The sequence below is a fragment of the Tachysurus fulvidraco genome, chromosome 1, assembly GCF_022655615.1.
Source record: "Tachysurus fulvidraco isolate hzauxx_2018 chromosome 1, HZAU_PFXX_2.0, whole genome shotgun sequence".
In the NCBI taxonomy this organism is placed as follows: Eukaryota; Metazoa; Chordata; class Actinopteri; order Siluriformes; family Bagridae; genus Tachysurus; species Tachysurus fulvidraco.
Genome location: NC_062518.1, coordinates 36,297,624 through 36,323,523, shown reverse-complemented (window position 1 = coordinate 36,323,523; position 25,900 = coordinate 36,297,624). Strand labels below are relative to the sequence as shown.

At 40.2% G+C, this 25,900-nt stretch overlaps 1 protein-coding gene across 2 annotated transcripts; it reads left to right on the top strand.

The window, feature by feature from the left end:
• Positions 1 to 105: 105 nt before the first annotated feature.
• On the top strand, positions 106 to 25,900 carry serpinh2 (serine (or cysteine) peptidase inhibitor, clade H, member 2). 2 transcript variants are annotated; one of them, XM_027164932.2, is made up of 7 exons: positions 106 to 495; positions 2,253 to 2,869; positions 8,804 to 8,896; positions 10,729 to 10,961; positions 11,083 to 11,160; positions 24,062 to 24,363; positions 25,455 to 25,900. In XM_027164932.2, the coding sequence occupies exons 2-6, from the start codon at positions 2,263 to 2,265 to the stop codon at positions 24,356 to 24,358; spliced, it is 1,308 nt and encodes a 435-aa protein (XP_027020733.2). In that variant the 5' UTR covers positions 106 to 495; positions 2,253 to 2,262; the 3' UTR covers positions 24,359 to 24,363; positions 25,455 to 25,900. The 2 variants fall into 2 exon arrangements, with proteins under 2 accessions (XP_027020733.2, XP_027020734.2); XM_027164933.2 differs by lacking the exon at positions 11,083 to 11,160 and having other exon boundaries at positions 117 to 495.

Genomic DNA, 25,900 nt, shown 5'->3' with positions numbered 1-25,900 from the left:
ATAATAATAATAATAATAATAATAATAATAATAATAATAATAATAGTGCGCCATCGCTGCAGTTTTACTGTGTTTTTTTTTTCCTCCTCTAATATAGTACCATGAAACTCATACCAATGATGACCATGTAGGTCTTTTCTCCATGTTGGAAAAGGGAAAGAAACCTGAGAGCAACAAGTTGGAAGCAGTTCCCATGCAGCAGAAGCCATGGCGCAGGTTAAACAAGAGGCTGATTGTTTACACACCGCGCTGAAGCGGTTTAGGGCGGCGGTGGTAGACAGAAAGCTTGTAAAAACTCTACGTGGCCGAATGGTAGACATTTCAAGAAGGGAATAAATGACTTGATTGGAGCACAAAAAGGGAACGTAAAGGAAAGCAAACAAAAAAATAGAGCTTCCTTTGCCACGTAGGAAACCCCGTTATTCCTGACTGTTCATTCCTGAGCTAGTGAAGGAAGGAGACCGAGTAAAAAGAGGAAACTGCAGCACATTCACGGTAAAGACAAACTCTTAGGGACCCTTTTTTACTTTCCCTTTGCGCCTGCATGTGTGTGTGTGTGTGTGTGTGTGTGTGTGTGTGTGTGTGTGTGTGTGTGTGTGTGTGTGTGTGTGTGTGTGTGTGTGGGAAGCTGTCTGCTCGATATCGCTCTGAGAGCTCCGATCAAAAAAGGTGGCATTTCCGTACCCCTTAACTTCCAAACGCTGTTTGACTGCTTTCTTTTTTTTGCTAATCGAGTGGTTTATGTAATCGGTTCATCCATTTGACAATTGAACAGTAAAACGTAGTGGTTTCTTGTGTGTGTGTGTGTGTGTGTGTGTGTGTGTGTGTGTGTGTGTGTGTGTGTGTGTGTGAGAGAGAGAGAGAGAGAGAGAGAGAGAGAGAGAGAGAGAGAGAGAGAATAGTCTGAGGCCTAGAGAGATGCAGAAATTCTACATTAAAGGCTTGAAAGCCGCCATCATGTGCTAATTAAACAATTAACAGATTTCAGAGTTTGTCAATAAAGTCAACTTTACTGATCTTTATTAAACATCAACCCTTTCATCACAGAAAGGACAGTTTCATTGCTGTATTAAAAAAAACGATTTTTACAATTTTAGACACCAAGTTTATTACTTTTTTTTTTTTAATGATTGAATTATTATATAAAGGGGTTGTGTTAAGGATACTGAACTTTCAAGTAACAGCCAGTTGAAGCACACTGAATTTTTTCTAAGCTTTTTAATTTATTTTTAATGTCATTTCTTTCTTTTTTTCTGAAGCACTTCAAATGCAGGAGAAATACACAGCCAAAACACCACTTACACAAATTCATATTTTCAAGTTACTTATGCTGCAAATATAATAAATAATACAAATAAGAAAACCAGGCCTAAGAAGAATAGCATTCGAGTATTTTCATGTAGAAACATTTTTTTGCAAATTGTTGCAAAAAATTTCTGTATTTTCTAGTTGTTCAAAGATGATTGCATTTTTTTTCCTCTCCAGTATCCGATCTACCTTCCCGAGTAACGTAATAGGTCAATAGTAACCAAACAGTATCCAGAACCATCTCTAATTATTATTTATTAGTGAGGATTTCACGTCTCTATTTCCCATTGGTTTAAGCTCGTTAGATAGGTTTATATATTTTGATATCTTATGGAACATAATCCTAGCATCCTTAAAGATATAAACCAGTGACTATAGCTTATTTGTTGTCATGTTTCACTTAGAACCCACTGAAGCTAACATCCCTGTGATAAAATGGCAAATTTGGCTAGCATTATTATTCAAGCTTCCACTTGCAATTATGATTTGAAGGAAGGTTAAACTACCACAGACTAAGCTGGTCATTCTGGTAGACCACCTTTAACAGCTCAATAAATATTTGAGATTTTCTAAGCAGGTTATTTTCTTAAAAACAACTAGCATTTGATGCAGCATTAGCAGCGTTAATACATAACCTGTTAGCTTTCTTCAAGCTTTCGCACCTCAGCTTGTTCTTTGGCAGCTGGTAGATGGTCAAAATTAGCTGTGTTTTTCAGCATGGATAGATAAATGACTAACTAATGTTACCAAATCAACTGAAGGCAGATTTTGCAAGCTGAAAGTCATATATCTTGTGTAATTTCTGGTCATCTACAGCTGTTAGGCCACTAACTCTAAGCCTGCAGTTACTTAATGGACTAGTTTTTGTGTATCATTTTCCAGTTAGTGACAAAAGAATGAGCAATGTTTATTGATTAGTATTTTTACACATTTTTATTCCGCAGCTTTGCTGCCATGCTGCCAGCTGGTGTTCTGTGTTTATTGCTGATCTTCATGGTCAGCCCCTCCATGTCCCATCAACCTTTGACCTCAGGTGATCCCAAGCAGAAGATCTTTTCCTCTCAGAGCCACCCCAGCTGGTCTTTAGGGCTGCAAGTGTACAGGGCCCTTCGTAGTGAAGGCTCTCACAACAACACCATCATTTCTCCTGTATTGCTTGCCAACTCACTGAGCGTGTTGAGCCACATAGCTAATGGAGCCACAGCCAGGCAGCTCCAGGAGCTTCTAAAGACCGAAAAGGATGAGCAACAAGCTGAAAAATCATCATCCAATCCATTTATATCCATGAGAAATGCAAATGGAACCAGCTACACCCTGCGTGGTTCCTCAGCTATCTTCTCTAAACAGGTTCCTGCACTAGAGAGCAGCTTCCTGGAGGAGCTACAGGCCCAGTTTGAACTGGACCATGTGGCTTTAGGTGCAGGGGATAAACAGGATGATATAGAGAAGATCAGTTCCTGGGCCAAAAGAGGAATGGGGGGAGTGAAGCAAATGCCACTGAATGAAGGGCCAGATGCTAAAGAAGGAGCGCTGATCCTGGCCAGTGCACTACACTTTAAAGGTGAGAAAAATACGTTTCTGTCCAGATCAACATATTTTCCCATAACCTAGCTAACTGGAGTACAAAATATGGTTAGGACCACCCAGTAGACTGTAATGCTAAACTATTGAAGGAAAATATATTTGCCGGTAAAAAAAAATGGCATCCTACACAGATGACTATTCAAAAGAAATTATAGCAGTGTACAAAATGGAATTCAAGGCATACTGCTCCTGCTTAAACTCAGATGCATCATGTGAACATATTTCCAGTATGATGAAGACGCCTGGACAATGTCCCAAAAAAGTATAATCCAGAAAAGTAAAGTGTTCTTTAAAAGGCAGCTGTCATAAATGTAAAACCGCATTTAATGTTGCAAATAGCCTTAAAAACACATATAAGCTATTTTTTAATCATTGTTTAAGAGGAACCTAATATTATCTATAGCTACTAGAAATCATTAGACTGCTATCTTTCATCATGCCTGTTAGGACCCATTTAATGCGTTTTTTATTATTAATACATTTTAGTCAGTTGATAATTAATACAGAAAATTTATGCTAGTTAGTTAGTTATGCTACTTCTGTATTTACAGATCTCAGATCCAATCCCAAGTAAAGTCTAAAGCAGTGCTTGACGGAAATAAAGACTAGGGGTGTGAAACTATCGGACTGGTGCATTGATTTAAAAAGCAACGATTGAAGTGAGTCGGGCAACAAGGAAAAATGAACGATTTTCAATTTGAATTTATTATAAATTGATTTATTAAAAAAGGTTCTGATTCTGTAAATGGAATTGTCTCTTATAGTAGTCTTATAGTAGATTCACTGTGATATGTCATGATAAGTCATATGTCATGCCGTAAGATATCACACCACAGCAGATTTAATGGTATCCTTAAATATCAGGTAATTGCCTTAAGGAAAGTTTGTATCGTGTGATGTAGAGGCCTGAGATTCTCTTGACTTCCTTCTTTAATTATTTTTGGATTCAACACCTAAAGTGAAGCAATTCTGAGGTACCGATGTCCACATGTGAATATGATTGACAGCCAGTCACATAACTGTGGTATACAGGGTGTCGAATATTACTGTGAAGAAGGCTATGTAGTGTACAGTACAGTGCACACTAATGCAGAAAGAAGTGGACAGGTCCTTCATTGATAACACAATGAATGTTTCGTAAGGTTGTGTATTGATTTTTATGTGCGTGTGATGCCGAAACAAGTGGCTTCTCTCGTGTCCTACTCTGCATAAGGCACATTGATAACACAGTTAGTTTGTTCCTTACAAGAGAGTGTTGGGAATGGGTCCAGTACAGATTGTGCTCATGATGACACTAGACGTAGATTGATTGTGTGCTGGTGCTTGATAAATAGACTACGAACAAGTGCACGTCTGCTCTGTTTGTTTCAGATTTGATTAGTTGTTACAGAATTGCATCTCAGGGGGTTCGTGTTGTATGCAGCTGATTAAAATGTGTACCCACTAAAATCACCAGTGCTAAATTACCTATAATTGAGACAAATTTGCTACAGGTTCATTTTCTAGAAGATTATTCCGCATTAGTGATTTTTTTCTTTGTGGAATGTAAATGTGTACCTGCAGACATTTTTATGACTGTGTAGGTTACTGCATTGTGTCTGGGCTACTATTCCTGTGTGTGTGTGTGTGTGTGTGTGTGTGTGTATGTTTGAGTGTGTGCTCCCTGGGTTGGTCTGCACAGTTGATAACTAATGATACTCCAGTCTATCATGGAGAGCTTATTTATCTTCCTATAGGGGGTGATGTGTCATCCTGAATAATTTAGTAACAAGTGTCCAGATCTCCTTCCCCACGGTGAGCTGTTCTATCCGCACACACTGCGCCGATGCTTTAAGCCATCACTAGACATTTGGTTTAGTGTGTATATGTGTTCTGGCCAGTGTGTTATACCGAAGAGGAGAATTTCACTACTCTGAAACGTATACGTAACAAATAAAATCCCTCGGCTCTCCGTTGTACGTTTCCCGTGCTAGAGTGTTTTAAATCTACACAAGGCTATAATAATACTGGAATATTTCTGTAGATCACAATGTGGCAGCTTTAAGAATCATTTCTTGAACAGTAGAACAATTTGAACACAATTTAGCATTAATGAGCTTTTTAGCATGTATAATAATTGAAGTGTGATTAATGCACACAAGTTGAAAGTAGGGCCTAAAACCATCGACGTCTGATTGTAAAGCCTAATTTTTACGTCTTACTCGCTTCCGTTTCTTTTTCTCGATAACAATGCAAACTTTGATCCTGATTTAAACAGACAGATGTGGTATAAAGTCTGATTGTCTTTTCAATACAATGCACCAGTGAAAGTAAGTGATGATTGACTGTGGATTGATAAGTAATCTAATTAAATTCTTTTGTTTCATGTTTCAACATAATTATGTTTTTTTTTTTCTGTTTTTTTTTTGTGCCTTACATGCCACAGGAGTTGGGTTGGTCACATTAATTTCGAACTGTAATATACAAATTAGATTAGACAGTAGATTAAGGCACATGAATGAGATTATGAAAATTGACTTCAGCCTGGATTTATAAATTTGACAAGTAAATCATATTATGGCTGGAGGGACCAATAGTAATTCCTTTACTTGCGTACACTTTTTCTTTCCCACATCCATCAAAACCATTTTGGGTTTTTTTTCCTCCTTCCTATTGGATCATGCTATTTTCCTTCAATCAGTCCATTACTTTTCTTTGTTCTGTATTTGGATGTAAGTATAATTAGTGTCCTCTCAGTCCACTCAAGTCCATACGGCATAATGTGTGAGCGCGGGTCAGCTGATGTATACTATATATGTAGAGTGATGTACTGTACAGTGCAGCAAATAACAGGTTTACATCACAGGTCCAAACTCATATGCTTAATCTTGTGTTGAGTTTCTATTCACTTTCTCCCCATGTCTATGTTAGGTTCCTTCCCCTCCTAAAAACATGTACTGTATGTAGGATGATTGGCTGTGCCGAATTGCCCCTAAGTGTGAATAAGTGTCTGGATATACAGTATGTTGTCCACTGCGACGGACTGGCTTGTCATCAGGGTCGAATTATTCTGCCTTCCTGGAAAAGGTTCTGTATTCAGCATGACCCTGATCACAATACAGTGGTAATAAAAGTGCAATTAACCAATGAGTTTTGTTTTGTAGAATCTCACTGGTTTTCCCACACCTCCATGCGAAGGCATGCCCTTGTGCTGATTTTTTTTTGAAAACCTTGACAATAGTAAAAATCTTTTGGAGACAAATTGTTTGTGCAGCATCCAGACTTTGGTGTATCAAGCACAATTTTATACAGCACGATACCCGTCGCAATGTACCCTGAGCTTTAGTGAATCACACTCTGTAAAGATTGAGTCAACAAGAACAGTCTCTGGTTGGTCGATTGCAGTGTGAATCAAATGTCTCTTCCAATAAAAGCAGGTAGAGTATGGTCATTAAAAAAAAGCACCAGGTTCTCTAGCAACAACTATAATGCTGTCTTCTTCTTCTTCTAATTTAAAACACCAGGTGAGTATCAGACTTCCTCATAAGTCAGATCAGTTAAATTATATTAGAACTAGTGCTGTAGCCGTGGAAGAACAGATTTGTGCTGGAGGTCCCTGTAGTATCCTCAGCTCTCTTGTTCTGGTTTGTCTGTTTCCTCTTCTGCTAATTATCTCTCCCCACTACTGCACGTGCCGATCTTTTACACTGCTGTTGTACGCTTATAAGTGCACTCAAGGACAGAGCAGCAGAAAAGAGAGAGGGAGAGAGTGAGGCAGTGGGAATCGGACAGACAGAAAGATAGTAGTCCTACCCAGGAGAGAGTCTGTCCACTACAGTTAATTAATTAAGCCTTTGTTGTTTCTCTGTCATGTATAAACAGCAATAGAGAAGAAGAAAAAGAATCAACACTACCAAAAAACAAAAACATAAAAAAAACACCCACACACAATAAACATTGAAATAGGCACAAACCCACAAGTGCACACGCGTGTACACTTTAATAAAAGCATCTCCCAAAGCAGCACGCTGTTCCGTAATCACAGAGTTGATGAGAGAGGAGGAAAATGGCTTACCTCATTTTGTTTTGTCCTTTTATTTTTCTCCCTGAGCATCGTTTGTGGTCGGATGCTCGGGTTATTTAAAGTGGGAGTGGATCTGCCATGCAAAGACTCACAATAGTGGTATTGTTTTTCTGTAGTGTAATTAATGAAAGAGATGTTTCTCTCTGGCCAGGTTCCTCTCCTATTTTCTCTCTCTGCTTTTTATTTCTCGGTTATACATTAAATGTGACATCACCCGGATAAACATCCAGGTTCGGTCGTCTCTTCTGATTCACAGCCAAGACTTGCGCTGCCGAAAACTCGCATAGCATTTTAGGCACTCGCATTTCAGAAATCCCCTTTTATTTGTTTTTCTTTTTCCGTTTCAAGCTGCTTCACTTCCTATTAATAACCCTACGGATACCATGACTTGTTTTGAACCTTTGGAGTACTCGGGTGTCATGGTCTCTATAATCAGTAACCAAGGAGAGCTCCATCACTTGTTTTCACACGTCTAATTGAAGCTTTCGCATGCCATTGAATCCTACGCTATGTTTGGCAACCATCCCGTAGACACGAACGGCTTCCATCAAACACAGGGTCAGGTGTATTTCCGTAATGCCTAGCTTAGAGCAAGTCCTCTAGGGTTTACCCAACAAAGCTGCTTTGTTTAATGGATTCCACCCAGACATCACTTTCTAATCTCTCCAAAGTATTCAAGATTCAGGCTAGTTCAGCTAGTATCTGAGGACAATGTGCTCCCGTCTAGTCGTCATACGGTAAACATCTCGGCTTTGAAAGTAACAGACTATTTTTTTCCTCTTTAAGAGTTGAATATGTGACAGAATACAAAGCAACCATCATTATTATTGCTCACATAACTCTATATTAAAAAGCACTAATGAAGAGAAATGGGTGGCAAAGTAGCACGTAGCACTAAAGTAATGGAAAGTTAAAGATCCGGCAGTGACTAACTGCTTCCTACAGAGCCAGCTCGCATCAGGCTTTAAATCACCTTCGTGTCTACATAAAGAAGACAGACTTCATACTCAGTCCTAGCAGCCAGTGACTGCTAATGAAGACCGTCTCATCTAATCCCGTAAGCAGACCAGAGTGTATTTGATGTAGTGGGTTACAATAATGGGGTGAAATGCTGTAACCCCACATTGTGTGAAGCTGTCATCCCATTATAGTAATAATGGATATTTCTTACGTCTCTCTCTCTCTCTCTCTCTCTCTCTCTCTCTCTCTCTCTCTCTCTCTCTCTCTCTCTCTCTCTCTCTCTCTCTCTCTCTCTCTGGTCTTTTTCTTTGTAGGCCGTGTCACAAATACACATACCTTTCTGTGGCTAATTCAACCGGGAGAAAAGACTAGTGAAAAAAGCACATGTGCCTATAATTCTGCTAATAGTCTCTTTATCGAATCCCATCTTTGTTATAGAACGTAATGGGTTTAATGGACTGCAATAATATGTCCTGTGCCACCCCTCCCTCATGTGCGCAGCCTCTTTTCTCTCTCTCGCTATTGCCTTGTCTTAATTTCATCTCTCTCTTTTTTTCTCTCACTGTGTCCCTAATGTAGTTTTGTACGATTTCGTCTAATAGGATCTAATCTGTCAAGTTCCTAGTGGAAGCTGGCTTTGTTATGGGCTCATTCGGTGGTACAAAACAAGATTGGCTGATGTTCTTTTCTACTTTCTGTTAATGGCTCTAAAGAACCGTTAACTGTGTGTGTGTGTGTGTGTGTGTGTGTGTGTGTGTGTGTGTGTGTGTGTGTGTGTGTGTGTGTGTGTGTGTGTGTTATACCCCAGTGTTACATGCATGTTCTCAGATGGAATATGACTGTGACTTGTTTTTTTGTTGTTTTTTTTTCTTCTCTATTTTACTTTAGGGTTTTGGGATCATGGCTTTGACAAAGAAAACAAAGATCTACGAAGATTTTTGGGAACCGAGTACACCAAAGTGTACATGATGCACAGAGCAGGTAATTGTTTTTTTTTTGTTTTTGTTTTTTTATTATTATGGTTATAGCATAAAAACAGTCTACAAACAACTACATCAATTCCTTCAAACCATCCCAGAACATCATACCTGGTGCCCAGAAGCCCAAAATGTAATGTAGACATGTCTAAATTTGAACAAATAAATAACCTTATGTGTTAAACAATCGAATCTATTAATGCAAGTTATGATGGTGTGCTATGCAATATATATTGTCTGTTATACAATCTAAAATATGGAGGTAAATCATATTAAGCCAATTTCCAGATAATCTATTCCATGTCCTCTCAGTGAACTTGATCTACATGGCTATTAGTTTCCTACTAGGCAAAAGCCTGGGTACTCTGCTTGAAACCATTTACGCTTTGCCATGCTTTAAACTGTGTCGAATGTAAGCAGTTAATAAGCATGTCCTGTTCAAAGAATTGCAATTCATATAGAAATTAATCTACAATGAAATGGCCACCCGGAAGAAAAGAAATGCAATGCTGGAGGGAAAGAGTTTAGCACAGTTTGGTGGGTTTTTTTTTTTTCTTCCTGCCCCAAATCACCTACTAAATCAGTTTGTGTCCTTGAGCAAACATGCAGGATTTGGGAGAATAGATTTAGAAAAATATGTTGAAAAGGTTCCAGCTGAAACCAAACACACACAAAGCAAGCAAACATTTGATTATATTATTGGTATATATTTAAAAAAAGGAATGTGTGTGTGTGTGTGTGTGTGTGTGTGTGTGTGTGTGTGTGTGTGTGTGTGTGTGTGTGTGTGTGTGTGTGTGTGTTGGGGGAGGTTAAGGTTATTTAGCTAATTAGCTTAATTGTACATTGAAAATCTGTTTAGATTGTTATATGTGTTCATATTTTTAATTGAAGTCAATGTAATGTAAGAATATTGGAATATTGTATAACCATTTATTTATTGATTGATTTATGCAATGCTCTTAGTAATATATCCTTTTTTTTCTTTTTTTTTTTACAATAAACCCACCGGTGTTTATTCTCTATTATACTCTAATATTGTATCTATTCACTCATTTCATTTCCGAAGACTATTCATAGATGTTTTGTAAAATATTTAATTAGATCAACTGTATTTTTATTAAACATTGAATTTTCCTCATTACTTACTTAAGCTAACTAACTACAAGAACATTTCTATTATATCCATTTTTTTTTTATTATTTATTTTTTATTTATTTATTTATTTATTTATTTATTTATTTATTCTAACTTTACCGAAGCCTGCCAATATGTTTGCGTATGTGTCCTATTCATATATGGTTTCATTGGCACAGAAAAATGTCAATAATAATAAATAAATCCAAGCCGTTGCTTCTGAAGACAGCAGTGTTCACAAGGCATCGGCTGATTTAAGATGCCATTAACGGTGTCCGATGGATTATATCTACCACCGATGGACATCAAGTTGCTGATGCCAGATTGATTTTTTCTGAATGCCAGGAAGATGTGCTGTCACAGCTCGAAGGTCCACAATAGTAAAGTGTACTGACTGATGACGCTGTAAACCCTCTTTCTTCCTTTTCCTTTGTTGCCCGCGCTTAACGGTTGCTTTCGACTGCCGACTCGCTCTGATTGGCTGCAGCAGAATAGCGTGCCTGTCTGAATCTGTGCTCCTCGAGATTTGAACTTTAGCGATGCGGCTGCTATATCAGATAGAATCAGTATGTCAATAAACTCAGTGACTTGGTGAAGGTTTTTGATTATTTAAAGATGGCTATGTGGGACGGACATGTGGGATTATTTTCTATTTTATGTGATCTCCCACTGCTTGACTTTTCTTTGTTCATGTGTCTACAGGCGTGTACCGTCACTATGAGGACATAGAGAATATGGTGCAGGTGTTGGAGCTGGGTCTGTGGGGTGGAAAGGCCAGCATGGTGCTTCTGTTGCCTTTCCATGTGGAGAGTTTGGCTAGGCTGGAGCGTTTGCTGACACTTGAGCAGCTGGAGAACTGGCTGGGGAAACTGAGCAGCATGAGCATGGCATTATCTCTGCCCAGGGTCAATATCAGCAGCACACTCAGCTTACAGGTACTGCAGCATCTGATTGCACATATAAAAATGAAGTGGCACACACTACTAGAGTTTCTCATTTATTTTATATCGGCTTACACTTTAAATGCCTTTATTCTCTCCCTCCCTTTATTTACAGGAGCAAGCCTACAGTTGTACAGATATGTGTTTGTACTTGTGCCGGAAATTGATTCGAATGGTTTATTCAGATAAACGTGTACGTTTTATACCTACATATTTTTATTTTTCTATTATGTAAAATTTTAAATTAACGCAAAACATGAATTTTTAAACGCGCTTAAATCTACAAGCAGCACTTCACTTAGTGACCCAGCTGACTATTGAGCTGTATAGTTAATGTTTTAGCTTTAACAAGCAAATATACCTATATGCTGGTTAATCTAAAGCTAAAACTTGTATGTACAGTAAGTGCTTCAGCGTTTATTTCAGACGCTGTTAGCAGCCATCTTGACTTGATGTCACTCCATAAACGGGAGAAAGAATACCATCAGTTGACCTCTTAGGTGTGGTGGTGTTTCATGCCCTGAAAAATATGCTCCCCGTTTATTCTGTCGGGAAAGAATGCTTCACCGAGTTACAGTGAAAAAATAGTAACAGCACCATCTGTAGCAAGAAGTGCAAACTATTTCGTTTTTTTAAATAAACTTAATTTAATAGAACCATCGTTTGCACTTTTTGCTATAGACACATTTTCCACAGCTACATTTTCTGAAGTCCGGTCTTATAAAGAAAACACTTTAGAATCAGAATCAGGTTTATTGGCTATGTAAGTGAGCCTCGTAAAGTACAGACATAAAATAATGGCACTATACATGGAATTAACATTCAAACGCTGAGTAGTGCAAGCAGGAATAGCGTGTGTAACGTGGGGAGGAATTGATAAGTGAATGTACTTATAGTATTTAGAGATGTAAAGTGAAGTGTAACGTGTTTGTAAAGAGCACGATGGTGCTTTTAAAAGGCAAGTTGCATGTAGTTAAGGTCAGCTGTTTATAAGGGTGATCGCATGTGCAAAGGAACTATTCCTATGCCTGGAAGTTGTGGTGTACAATGTTGGTAGATGTGGAGGAATTAAAAAAGGTTGTGTCCACGGGGTGACGGGTAGCTAGTGATTTTTCTCTGCCCTTTCCTCGTCCCTGTGCAGTACAAGTCATAACAAATGAATACTTTATAAATAATTACAATGTTTTAAATGCAATTATATTCATTTTTTTAAAGCAGGAGGTTTTTTCCAATACTGTCAGCAATGATTTAATTATATTGTGAAGTTTTGGACAAATCCTAATGATTATAATCATAAAGTTTGTATAACAGTTTTTAGCATGCATATCATATGGGTTTATGCATATTCATTTATTTTTATTTGTTATCCTGTAAACCTAACAGCACTGTCACAATAGAGGGGGTAAGACTCATTGTTGCAGGTCAGGCAGTTAATAACACAATGGATAAAGGTCAGAATTGACAGGCAGAATCAACGTCAAAATAACAGGCATAGGTCAGGGGTTCAAGGAACAGTATGGACTAGCACAAGCAAGAGCAAAGTCAAGTAAACCAGAAAGACAGTCAACAGTCAAACAGTCAAGGCTTGGGAACGACTGGTAGAATCACACAGAATGTAGGCGTCATGGTTTTCTGAGTGTGAGAGTCACTTTTAATGTGGACTGTAAGTGAGTGTGTGACTGGGAACAGATGAAGATGATCAATAAACCAGTGATTGTGACCGAGGAAGTGAGTGTGCAGTCTGTGAATCTTCAGAGTTGGAGTTCGAAATGTCTCTGAGTACCTGAATGATATCATGTAAGCAAACAGGAATAAGAGGTTAAAGTTATATTTGATGGCTTACAACTTTAAAGTAGCTAAAAGTGGTCAATTTAACCTAAATAGATGATGAGTATGATGAATAGTGAATGGCAGCATCATGTTGCATCATGTTAAAGCATATAAATACAAGGCTGTCCATGTCAAAAATGATGATCGTCACTTGGATGGATGAATTGTAAAATAAAAACTGAACGACTAGGATACCCATTTTGAGACTAGTTGCTTGTCTGCCTCTGCAGATATTTAGCATATCTCCTAGAACAACTCCACGGGGCCTAGCGATTCTCCTTTAATTCAAACTTAAAAGCCTTTTCATCTTTATCCTCTTCAGTGACAATTTTACTTGAGCAGCTTTGGCATCAACAGTTATGTTTTTGCAGCCTCTGTATATTGATATCTGTTCTTCTCAGGGGTTTTGGCTTAGTTGCTGAGTGATAATGCATAACGCTGTCGCTGTTGCCCTCTTCGCAGCATTTCTTTTTACACACTATTGGATCCAACACTCTCACCGACCCTGTTTTCTCTTCTGCTTCCGCTATCCAGAATTGCTCTTTATACCGGGAAAGCACTAGCAGGTCCCTTGACACCCCCCTGGTTTTGTGCCATCACTCTCACAGGCTCAAGTAAAGCCTGGGCAAATGCATGAACCACCAGCTGCTCCAGGCCGGGGATAGAGAGGCCGAAGCGGGTCAGATGCCCAGCCAGTGGCACTTCGGCAAGTCTTGCCCTAGGGAGGAGCCTGGGCCCTGACAGCAGAGAGGGATACAGCTTCAGGGATGAGTGTATGGCTCTCTCTATAGCTTATTAGACACTACAGCTTTGAGTAGTCTGTGGTTTGCTGTGGTCTGACAGTTTTGGATTGCATTTTTGCTTCTTAGTTTGTGCCAGCAAGTGTATGTCACTACACCTGGCTGGTCTTTCTTTGTGTAGTTTTCTCTTTGTGCTATCTTTTCTCACCAAGAAAAACTTTTCTCTCACTCTGAGAATAAACTGATTAATTCTCCAATGCCTAACTTCTCTCTTCCCCCACATCTTTACTTCTTTCTGTCTGTCTACCCCCATTTCTTTTCCACTCCCCTTCATCCATTCCTTTCTGTCATCTCTCTGTCTGTGTATCTTTTTTCCCTCCTCCTCTCCACCTGACCCTAGCTCATCTATCTCCTGCTCTAGGCCTGCCCAGTCCTCCCACTCGTTCTCCCTCTCCCTCCTTTCATTCATCACTTCATTTTTCCGCCTCAGATTATTCATCTGCCCTCATGTTGGTCTGGGTGCTGATCTTTTTTGGTGGGTACATCTTCAATATGTCTTCCTTCCACCATGACTGGCTAGTCTCAGTATTCTCAAAGCTTCTTAGCTTCTTCTTTGTTGATCTTTTGTTTTTGTTTTTATCCTCATCATCATCAACCTTAACGTCTTTTTGCTTTTGTTCTGTAGTACCCACGTCCTTATCTGCTTCTTCACACCTCTGTGTACTTCATCTTGACAGGCACTCAGCTGTGTCTTTTTTAATTTCTATACAAATGAGGTCAAAGTTCAGTTTACCTTCTTCCTTTGTCAAGCTGAACACAAGGCACTGTACTGCCTGTTGCTGTTTTTCAAGGCTCGATCCTCATGAAATATATAGGCATACTGCTCTCCATCAGATGGCCTGATTGCATCCCTGTTGGATCTCCTTCTTGTTTACCCCCACAGCTAGAAGCCTCTGGACCTGCTCCAGCAATCTGGATCCCAACAGCAGCACAAACACTCTCTGGCCCTTCTTCAACCTCCTCCACCTGGTCAGAAGCAGCTGAAGCTAGAATTTGTGCGTTGCCATAATCCAAACTTTAATTGGCCAATACAGATGTAGTGACTTGGTGGATGTTAAAGGCTATGAGTAAATAGGGAGAATTGGGGATTGGTAGACCTTTGGACCTGTGGACCAGTGCTGGGGAAACTAAAGCTATACAACCTTCAATCTGAAGATATGGAAGTAATACATGTACAGCATTTAGCAGACTTACATTTTATCTCATTTTTATACAACTGAGCAATTGAGGGTTAAGGGCCTTGCTCAGGGGCCCAGCAGTGGCAGAATGGTAGATGTAGGAATCGAACTCACAACCTTCCAATTGGTAGCCCAACACCTTAACCACTAGGCTACCATGTCCCTATACAGTAGGTAGTGCAGCGGGATAGGGTTAAAGGGTTGAAGGGTTAAATGATGAATATTTTCACCTTACAGCATCTGAGGTGAAAGACAGTGAACGTGGTGCATTTGCTTTAGAATGAAGAGTACAGGAGAGAACAGGAGGGTAAGGGGTACAAGGACAACAGTGACATGACAACATGACAGGTACAGATTAAATTGAGTGACACTATTCCCTCAGCGCTAGCTAGGCTGAATGGATTCTCTAGTGTAGAACATCATATCATTAAACACTGTAATTCGTGGTGAGAAATACAAGCTGTGTCAGATGTCCACTGGCTGCAGCTGTCATGTTTGAGTGTTCATACCTGGCCTAAAGTACAAGATTCTGACATTAACCTGAAGGAATCAAAGGTTCCACTGGAAAAAAAAAGACCCACAGGCTGAACGTTTCTGCTTTGCTTCACCTGTACCCACATACACAGATGTGTGATGTTTTCATAAGTGATACCCCAGTACACGAAGAAAGGGCCAAGCATCCCCTCTTGACAACATGACATGAGTAGAGCTGTATTACTTTCTTTGACAAGATTCCCTTCTGCTGCTGCTGCTCTCTGTCTGTATCTTTCCTGCACTTCTGCCTTGGCCTTTCTATTTTATGGTCTGTCTCTCTATTTCTCTATCTCTTTCTGAGTATTTGAGGGAATATTACAGCAGGCCAGAGGCTCTGTTAACCCTCCACCTTCCTACTGACGGTGAAGCGATATTGCCTTGTGTTACCTCCTCTCTCGCTTTCTCACCACCTTCCCTGTGGCTATTGAACGTATTCACCCACTTTATTTTATTATTTTTAAAAAGAAAACCTCATAGCCTAGATAGTCTAGCTGCAGAGAAATAATTTTCCCACTTTTCAAGTGAAGTACAGCTTAAAAAATGATGGAGGAAGTGGGGAAAAGTTGCATTAGCTTTCAGTCGTCCTTCAGAGTGAACTCTTCCTATGGGATTATTTTACCACTCTCACCTTGCCCAGGACAGGACATATTTGGAAACTAAATCATGAAGCAGGCAGAAGACTAATCAGTGTTGGTTTCAGGTCAGTAGGTCTAAGCGAGTTGCACATTTTGCTGGCTCAGACTGTTTGCAAATCCACAACTATGGTCCTGTGGTGTGATCCCATAAAACAAAGCTATTTCTTGGGTAAATTTGCCTTGAGTCACATTTTAAGTATGCAGAACCACCAGGCATGTGATATAAGTGTTTGGGTTTTGGTAAATTGGAAAAAATGTTGCTCTTTATGTAACTACAAACCAGTTCATTTACCCAAAGTGCACTCTCATTGTTCAAGGCAGCATTAAGGTTTATATAAGCACCTCAACAACAGGGAATGAGGCTCTAGAGTGAAGAAAACCTAATCCAGTAGAGAGGTTTAAATATGGGTGGCTTTTACAGATGTAATGAAACACTCATGTTCACAATTCAATTCAGTTCATGATGCCGGCTTTACGATTCAGTTAAGAATGATTTAAAGGATTTGACTCAAGAAAAACGATCACTGAAAAGACCTTTTTATTGTTAAATCATAAGCAATGCAAACAATGTAGATTTATCACTGGATGAAACAAACTGCATGGTTGTGGTAGCTCAGTGGTTAAGGCATGGGACTACTGACCAGAAGGTGGCGAGTTTGACTCCCAGGACCACCATGCTGCCACTCCTGGGCCTCTGAGAAAGGCCTTCAATTGTGTAAATGTACCACAGTTAAAATTATCCAAAAACTCCAAAATTCATTGGATAAACAGTGTCTCAAATTTGAGAAAAATGATGAACACACTGAGCTCCGTACCAGCCCCTGAAGTGTCATTTCAACAGGAAATAGAGTTGATAAGTTAGGTAAAAAAAACTTTATATACCCAAACCCTCTCCCTCTGGCACAGTAGATCACAGAGTCACAGAGGTGGGCCCGAATGCTAATTAAGAGTTCTCCATAACCATTCTAACCATAACCATATAGTGTATAACACATATTGGTCACTGTGATCAGAAACGGTTGGTCACTTCACAAGTGCAGATGATTATAAGTTGTAGCACAAGTGCTTCAGATCCAATCATGTGACCAGCATGCTCTCTATAAGTTTGAACTCTCTGAGTTGCTCAGATTGGGACCTCTGGTGTTCAAACGGTGCAACTACATTTGATGTATCATAAATAGAATGCTGATGTCGCACATTTCCGCACAATGCACCATATCACCATGTATCATTACACACCTATTGCCTTCGCATCAAGAAACCTTCTCAGGAGCTACAGAGCTGTGCAATTATTCAGAACACCATGTTACAGGACAAGTTCCTGTTTGGTGTTTTCATGGCTGGTACATCTAAGCACTGCAAGTTTTATGTGAATTAACAGAAGTCATGAAAATCGGGCAGAGGTTACAGAATTTCAGTGAAGAAAAATAAAAGGCATGTTAGCATAATGTTTTAGGTCAGTAAATAGGCATATTAGAAAATGTGCATAAAACACAAGTACTGCTGCAGTATATTAGAGGATTCGGTAGAATGAAATTGTAATGTGTGATAATATGAGGCAGGATGCAAGGGGATAAAAGCAGTGTTATATTTAATAGGTCCAATCCACAAGTCATCATGATCTGCAGCTAAGCTCAAGGAACAGGCAGATAACATTAAACAAGGACATATCGTCATAATGAGGAAAACAGAGAAGTATCATTGCCAAATACTATACACAGAACTAGAAATAGGAAACAAGACATGGACTTGGAAAGATGAGAAATCATCATCAATCAGCAACTAATCAATGACTGAACTGAAAGCAGGTGCATTGTTTAAGGAACAGATGATGGCAGGACTGAATCAAACCAAATATTGGCATATCAAACCAGCACTCATGGTGCTCTGAACTGCATTGCGGATAAAAGAGAGGGAGAAATGTGAGGCCATACTATATAGAACGGCAGCAATATCGGCAAGAGTGTAAACAAAAAGACTAGTGCACTATATTATCAGATGCATGGAGATGCTTGTATTGCTGACAAAGGAGCTTTCAAAGAATAACATCATGAGATAGCTTTATGAACATGACACTATAGATGCAAAGGCACAAGCAAAACAAACAAAAAAGGCACAATTTCTAGGTTCTTCTCCTTCAGTATATCAGGAAATATTACTGGAAGCTCAAGTGACAATGAAGTGATCAAAGTTCTGCCTCGAAACCCTCATGCCTCAGTGGTTTTCTCTCTCTCTCTTGCTCCTCTTCTCCATGATTGGGTTGAGCTGTGCAAACACACCCTCCATCTCTACGCGTTAATAGTGTTTACACCCCCGTCTTTCAGTTTGCCTCAGAGTTCCAGCTGTCATCGAAGGCTGCTGACGCATGCTCGCTCCCGGTTCTTGCTGTTCTCACTTCCTCTGTCACGCTCACTGCCTCCTCCCTGTCCTTGTGGCTCAGTCAAGGAGATGCTGTATCCGGATTCCTGTTCGATGTTACACAGTTGCCATGTTAGCACTCAGATTCCAGGCCTGGTTTGACCCAAATAGGAGTGCTGCTCGGTATACATGGATAGTGGGAGGTGAGGCAGGGCATAGAGAAAGAAAAAATGAGTGTTGGAGGGGGGAAAGTGAGAGACAGAGGAGGGTAAAAATAGCCAAGACGGATGGCAGCAGAGCAGCAGGACTGCACTTAAGGAGCAGTTATTGCCGCCTGTTAACAAATAACAAGTCTGAGGCTGGGTTTCCCTAACGAGGAAGAGGGGTCGTGAGGTTACAGTCCTGTCTGATTCCTAGCAGCTAGGAACACAAAAACACAACCAGAACCACTCTGAACTGAAAAGTAGCTGTGTACATGTAGAAATCCACACAGCACAATGCCTCAACACAAGGCTCAGAATGTCATTGCAGAGCTGTAATTGGTAAGTGTGGGCTCTGTTTTTGTGCCAGAGAAAAAAAAAACAACAAGTCAAGCAAACGCACTGAGAGGGTCATGTAAAGTAGTGCACATCTGTCAGAATAGTACCCAGTGCCATCAACTGAAGGTTAGCGCCTCACCCTTTGGTTGCACCACAACAAAGCAACCTACTATTTTTCTGAAGCATATGTAGATTATTTATATTCCATTCTGTTCAATATCTACGCTTTAATCTGCTTATCAGTGATGTACAGCAGGCTTATAGAGCTGCCGTCAGTGCCTCTGTATGAGCCTGTGTGGGAGAGTAATTTGCTGACTAACGCCATGTAAAAGACAACGATCAGTCCATATGTAGTAATCCATTATGCTGCAGAGGAGGAAGCTGTGCAGGACTGACACAAACAACCTTACAATCCAAATTCCCTTTTCAGCAGCCAGGTACCCTCACTAAGCACTCATGATTTTTCATGAGCTGATAAACGTCGTAAAGTTGGCCTAGCGGAACAAGATGTGAGAGGGATAAATAAATAAGTGATGGTGGAACCTAGAAGAGAGATGTGTGTGTGAGAGAGAGGGAGGGAGAGACACAGAGAGAGAGAGAGAGAGAGAGAGAGAGAGAGAGAGAGAGAGAGAGAGAGAGAGAGAGAGCTAGGGCCAACGTGAAAAAGACACGAATGACAAAGAACCTGGAATAATCTCAGAGGCGGGTTTTACGAAAGGCTGCTTAAAAGCTGTAAGGCTGAATAAAACATATGGTTTGAGGAAGGAAAACACACTAATGCTCAAGCTCCTGTGCTGCAGTGTCATGACTTGATGATGCATAGCGTAGCCAACCCACGTCCTGTGGCATGCTCATCCGTTATAGGTTTTTGACGTTTTAGACAGATGTTGACAGTGATCTATAACAGTATTCCGCTACCGTTCTATGGACATGTGTAGTTTCTCAGATATGCAAATCTGAGAAATGAACAACATTTATTTAATCAGAAGGACAAACCAAGGGAAAAGGGAATGAAAGAAAAGATTTGTGCTCAAGGCAGAGAGTGTGATATGTTCGATTTTTTACCCAGTGTAAGGCATTAGACTTGAACCATGTTTACTCAGGTTCCTTCTCTCTGATTCTCACCTCCATCTTGCTTTTGTTTTACACCTCCTTCACTGTCCCTTCATCCACCAGTCACGTTTTGTGCATTAGCAAGCAGTCTGGGGTGACGCATTACTGCGTGACACATCACACACTTTCTGCATTTATTTCAAGAAAAACCATGGCCCTGTAGTGCCACATTCATCTGACAGCTCTTCCCTCATTCTGTCTTCTTCTGCCTCCCACTGAGCTCATCTAGCGAACTCTAGTCTGCTCAAACTGTCTGTGATATCAAACTTCCTGCACCTCAGCCAGGTTTTACTGCATCCCTTAGGACTGCACTTATATGTCCAAATATTAATCTATTATAAACATGCCTGTTTGTTCCTGACTGAGGTGAGACAGTGTGTTGCATATAACACACTTTTCTGCTGTTTTTGCACATACTGTCCAACATTTCAGCTGTTTTTGCACATATTGTACAATATCTCAGCCATTACACACATACTATACAATATTTCAGTCATTTGCACAACTCTATATATTATCCAAAGGACCTGCTGCTAAGAAACTGTGTTCATTCTAATGTTACTGCATGAAATATTGTTTGAACATTCAGTATTTACATACAGTATATACACTGGTCGGTCTGCGCTGTTTCTGTTACTGTTTATTGTCTTTTGTGTATTGTATTTTTTGTACTTTATGTATTGTCTTGTAACTTTATGTCTGCATTGTTTTTTGTCCTGTACTGTCTTTTGCCCTGCACTGTCTTGTTTGTCTTGTCCTGCACTGTTTGTACCAGGTTGCACAGTTGCACTTTATGTGGCTAAGACTACTTACTAAGTCCTTATAGCCCTGTCTTTGTTTTATGTAGCACCTTGATCCTGGAGAAACGTTGTCTCATTTCACTGTGTACTGCAACAGCTATACGTGGTTGAAATGACAATAAAAGCTTCTTGACTTGACTTGACTTGACTTGACTTTTTAAATGCAGAATTAAAATTTAAAGGACAATGACAACTTTAGGGGCTCGTTGCTTTAACAACTGACCATCACACCCATACTTGGTTCTTCCCCAAACTGTTGCCACCAGTTTGAAAGCAAACAGTCCATAGAGTGTTTCTATTCACTGGAAATGAAACCTGTTCCAACATGACGACGCACCGGTGCACAAACCCAACACCATGAAGACTGAGGAGGAAGAGCTTGAGTGTCGTGCACAGAGCCCTGACCTCAACCTCACTGAGCACCTTTGGCGATGAACCGAATGCCTGACATCACTAAAGCTCTTGTAGCTGAATATACACAAATCCCCACCCAAAATCTAGTGGAAAGCCTTCCCAGAAGAGTGGAGGTTGTTAGAACAGACAAAGGCGGATTCAGTCTAGAAAGGAATGTTCAACAAGCACATCTGACTGTTGCATATGTCCACATCTGATCTTATCAGCCTTAAAACATACAGTAGCATAGGTGGTTGACATGCATGTGTCATGTGTTAGTAAGTAAAACGTTGAAATAGTAGGTAAATCATATCGGAATTAAACACAGAGTGTGAGGTCATTAGAACATAATCGATAATACACAGCAGCAATTGTAACAGCAATTCAGGCCGCATCACACCACTGTTTCCTGCTTGTCTGTGTCAGCATGCCTTGTCCTGTTGTATTCTTTACTTATTATACTTCTCTGGAGGCTGAGAGGAACTCCTGTCTTGTGTCTGTAGAATATTCCTGTGGTCTGAAGTGCTGGGTACGTGCACACATGCATCATTTACCTCCAGCGTATTTTAACATGGTTTCTTTTCTTCGTCAAGTTCTTTTTTCTTTTCTCTCTCTTTTTTTTTTTTTTTTTTGGAAATTTGTGAAAAACAAAACCTTTAATTTCTACCTGTCTCCAACATCCTGCACTCTGGTCATTTTATGTATATTAGCATGAATATAAAGGCAAAAAAAAAGTGTGAATTTTTGCAGGGTTGACACGTGTAAGACTGCAGTACAAAATACTACATAACATGACAAATAACATATCAAATAAGAGCTTCATGCCTGAATGCCCTTTTAAGCTGAACTAGCATCCACTTAACTGGTCTGAATGGGGCTAAATTATATAGTGTTGGCATCAAGTGGCTGAAAACTAATGGCTATGTAATGTTGGTAGAGCTAGAACAGCCTTTTTTGTTGTCAGTAGCCTGCAGTGAATGTGTACATTTCTCACATTTCTCAGACATTGTGGGAAGTCTGGCTCGGATCCATCACCGTCACTAGACCCCTAGTGTTCTTTGTGGTGGCAGCGAGCACTCAATATTTCAGCAGTGGTCGTTTTAAAATATTTAGTCAATCTTCTTCACTTTTGCATCCTACAAAATGAAAAGTTTTTGTTATTTATAGAATCTGGCATAACACAAGCTGGGGAATATGTGGTAATGCTGTACATTATAGTTACTGGCAACAGTATTGTTGTAGCAAAGAACAAATAGTCAAGGTCGTCCTGGGTCAAGATTAGAGTGCAGGAGAGAAAACCAGCACAGAAAAAAACCTTTCATCTTCCTGAGAAAGTTGCAGAAAAGTATCTGAGAGTATAAAATTGGAGGCACTAGGTGACTTTACACGGGTTACTTCTTGAGTTTGTGCAGTCAGAAGGACGGACTCTAGACGGAGGTTGAAGCGAGGAAGGAAAGGAAAGGTGGACGGGTCGAAAGAATGTCGTTCGGCTGACATGCCGGTTAAAGTGAGAAAAGGCAAGTGTGAGAAATGAGCAGTGCATGAGAAAAGGGAGGATGCAATGAGAGCAATAGGGCAGATGAAGGATGAGGATGCTACAGAGGTGGTCGAGGCACAGACAGAGACAGTGATGAAGTGGAGGGAGGAAGAATAATAGATGAGGACAATAAAAGTGCATTAGAGTGGTGGTGTGTGTGTGTGGGGTAGAGAGACGTTGTGGACATGGAGAGCAGTGGTGGGTTGTACCATGTTACACAGGTGACAAGGATTGTCACTGCCTTTTCTGTCCTTTGTCTCATTATCCGCTTTTCTTTCCTGGAAGAATGCATGCACAGATATATCAGCTTTATTTGAATCACCATGGTAGAGTTGTTAATCCCAGCTCCAGTTTATTTCTTAAGCTGTGAAGTGATACACGTCTGTACATGTACAGAAAGCCGTAACCATAAGAACTATATTGGACAACAGAATCAGGTCTAGAGTTCAAGTAACATGTTTGGACCACAGCGGACTTCGTTCATTCATCTTCATCAAGTAAGCACTTTATCCTGGTCAGGGTTAGGGTGAATCCTGGGAACACTGGGTGAGAGGAAGGAGTCTGAATGGAATGCTTGTCCATCACTGTACATCACACAGACACATTCACACCTAGGGGCAGTTTAGCATTGCTGGTCCACCTACCTACCTTTAGGGAAAATGAAAGGGTACGTCATATGGGCATGGGAAGAAGCTTCAAACTCAGGCTCTGGCTTGAAGCCCTGGACAGACTCAGAAGGGCTAATGACATGCTGCAGAGAGGGCTAATCTTCATTATAGTGTCCCGTAAAACCTCTCTCCATGTGGGCTATGGCTTCTAACGGATCTCATCTGCAGGAATATAAACTACCTGTCACGCGGTTTCTTTCTGTTGAATTCATATCAGAAAGGAAAACAAACCAGGGCTGAGGTCAGAGGGATCATTTTTAAATTATTCATAAGCAACTCTTCCCCTGCAGCCGTCTTCAACCGCTGTTGCCCAGTTTGAATTGTACGCTGCCATCAAGGGCATCTGTCGCACTTTCAGTAATATAAAAGACAATATAAAGAGAGAACAAATCTTTGAAATGTCATTGATTTATTATATAACTGAGTATATGTATTTTCATTTGCTCATTTCATCTGTCTGGAGAATTGTGTGTTTTTTATATTAAACCATTTACTGTCATGAGGGGCATAAATGTTTCAGCTTTAGAATTACCCCTTGGTTGATGCGTTAGCTGCTTTTTAAATTAAATTTTCTTTGCATAATTGATATGGACCATTTTGTGTGCACTCTAGTCTTTTAGTGCTGAGTAATTTGGCTTACATGAGCTGATCTCTTCCTCTGTCTTTTTTTTTCCCCTTTGTTCTCTGTCTGTGTTGTTTATTTCTTCAGAAACAGTTAGCCGCACTGGGAATTGTCGATGCCTGGGACCAAAAAGTGGCAGATTTCTCTGGTCTCGGGAAGGGGAAGCTTTATCTGAGTGACGTTCTTCATTGGGCATCCCTGGAACTGGCGTCCGATTCAGGCACTGAGGACAGCGTTGAGGAGGAAGAGCATATGGAGAAACCCAAACCTTTCTACGCAGATCATTCCTTTATTATCCTAGTGAAGGATAACAGCACTGGAGCTCTGCTGTTGTTGGGTGCACTGGATCTAGCTGAAGGACCTGCACTGCATGATGAGCTATAGATGATGTATGATGTATTGATACTTTATTAAAAATATCTCAGTGTATACTAACTAAATGAAATGACTCATCAATGAAAATGACAAGGGTGTCCAGTATTAGCTGGAAAGGAAGAGTGTGTGTGTGTGTGTGTGTGTGTGTGTGTGTGTGTGTGTGTGTGTGTGTGTGTGTGTGTGTGTGTGTGTGTGTGTGTGTGTGTGTGTGCGCAAGTTTTCATTCCAACTAAGCCGCACCTGAGTCTGTTTTAAACCAAAAACCAACTTATTGAACAGGTGGAAACAGACGTGGCTCCTGCTTGATTAGAAGGAAAGCCTGCACCCATACCAAGCTTTTGTAGATAAGTCTCTAAGCCTTTTGTCCAGTGACACTGTACATACATATATTTTTTTAAATAAAGGCATGTGATGAGTGAGTAATTATACGTCCAATTTTAAAGTGCTATAAGTGGGGAAAAAACACAAGACACGATTAAGGGTCGGCAGAAGCCCGTATTATTTCTAACACCTATCGAGCTCCATTAAATGTGCAAAGAAGAGCTAATGGAAGGTGTAAAACGATTTATTAGAGCTTTGAAAATCTGGGCGAACAATTTCACCCAGGCTGAACCTGGAACTCATTCCATTATTGTAACAAACGGGCTCACCATGAGCGCACACCAGGCATTCACACACTGATGGCCCCCCTGAGAGATTAATCCTTTTACACTTGTGAAATATTCAATGGATTGTTCTCAGATCTCTCTGCGATAAAGTGTCACTTTTACTTATATTCATATTGGCAACCTGACACTTCTCCTTCTCGCATTTTAACACTCAGAGATCTAAAGACACACTGTACAAAGCAACATGATCTTTCCTTTCTTACCAACAACAAAATGTAGTCCCAAAGTTGGCAAGCTTAGCCGAGCCCATGCCGAAGGGTGCGTTTACTTTGTCACCACACACAACTAACCCACTAAATGATCTGACAACTGCAATGAACTTTGACACAGGGTGTTCTCTCTCTCTCTCTCTCTCTCTCTCTCTCTCTCTCTCTCTCTCTCTCTCTCTCTCTCTCTCTCTCTCTCTCTCTCTCTTGTTTTTTCTTATTGCCCAATAGATTGAGAGCTGCAGGGGGTCAGGCTCTAAGCCGGCATGCCGAGTCCCACTCCAGAAGCAGTCCCCTGGGAGAAAGATTGCTCAACCAGGCTGTTATTGATGGGATCTGCTTAATACTAATGACGCTAATGACTCGAGACCACTGTCAACACCACAGGCAGACGATAAACCTTTAATCTTTTAATGCCTCTTTGGATCAATGGAGGCTGTGCCCTTGTGACGCCGTTGTCCATTTAGAGTGGTTAGGAATTACATTTAAAATGTTTGTGTGTGTTTTTATTTCTTTTTTTGTGTGTGTAATGTATCATGTGTTTTTTCATTTTGTAATTAAACAAATGTGCACCATATGTAGAAGATGTTACTAAACTATTACTGTATTGTTAATATACTGTACGACAATGGTATTATTTCAGTGTCAGAATAAAGTGTTTTTTACCAGATACTAAA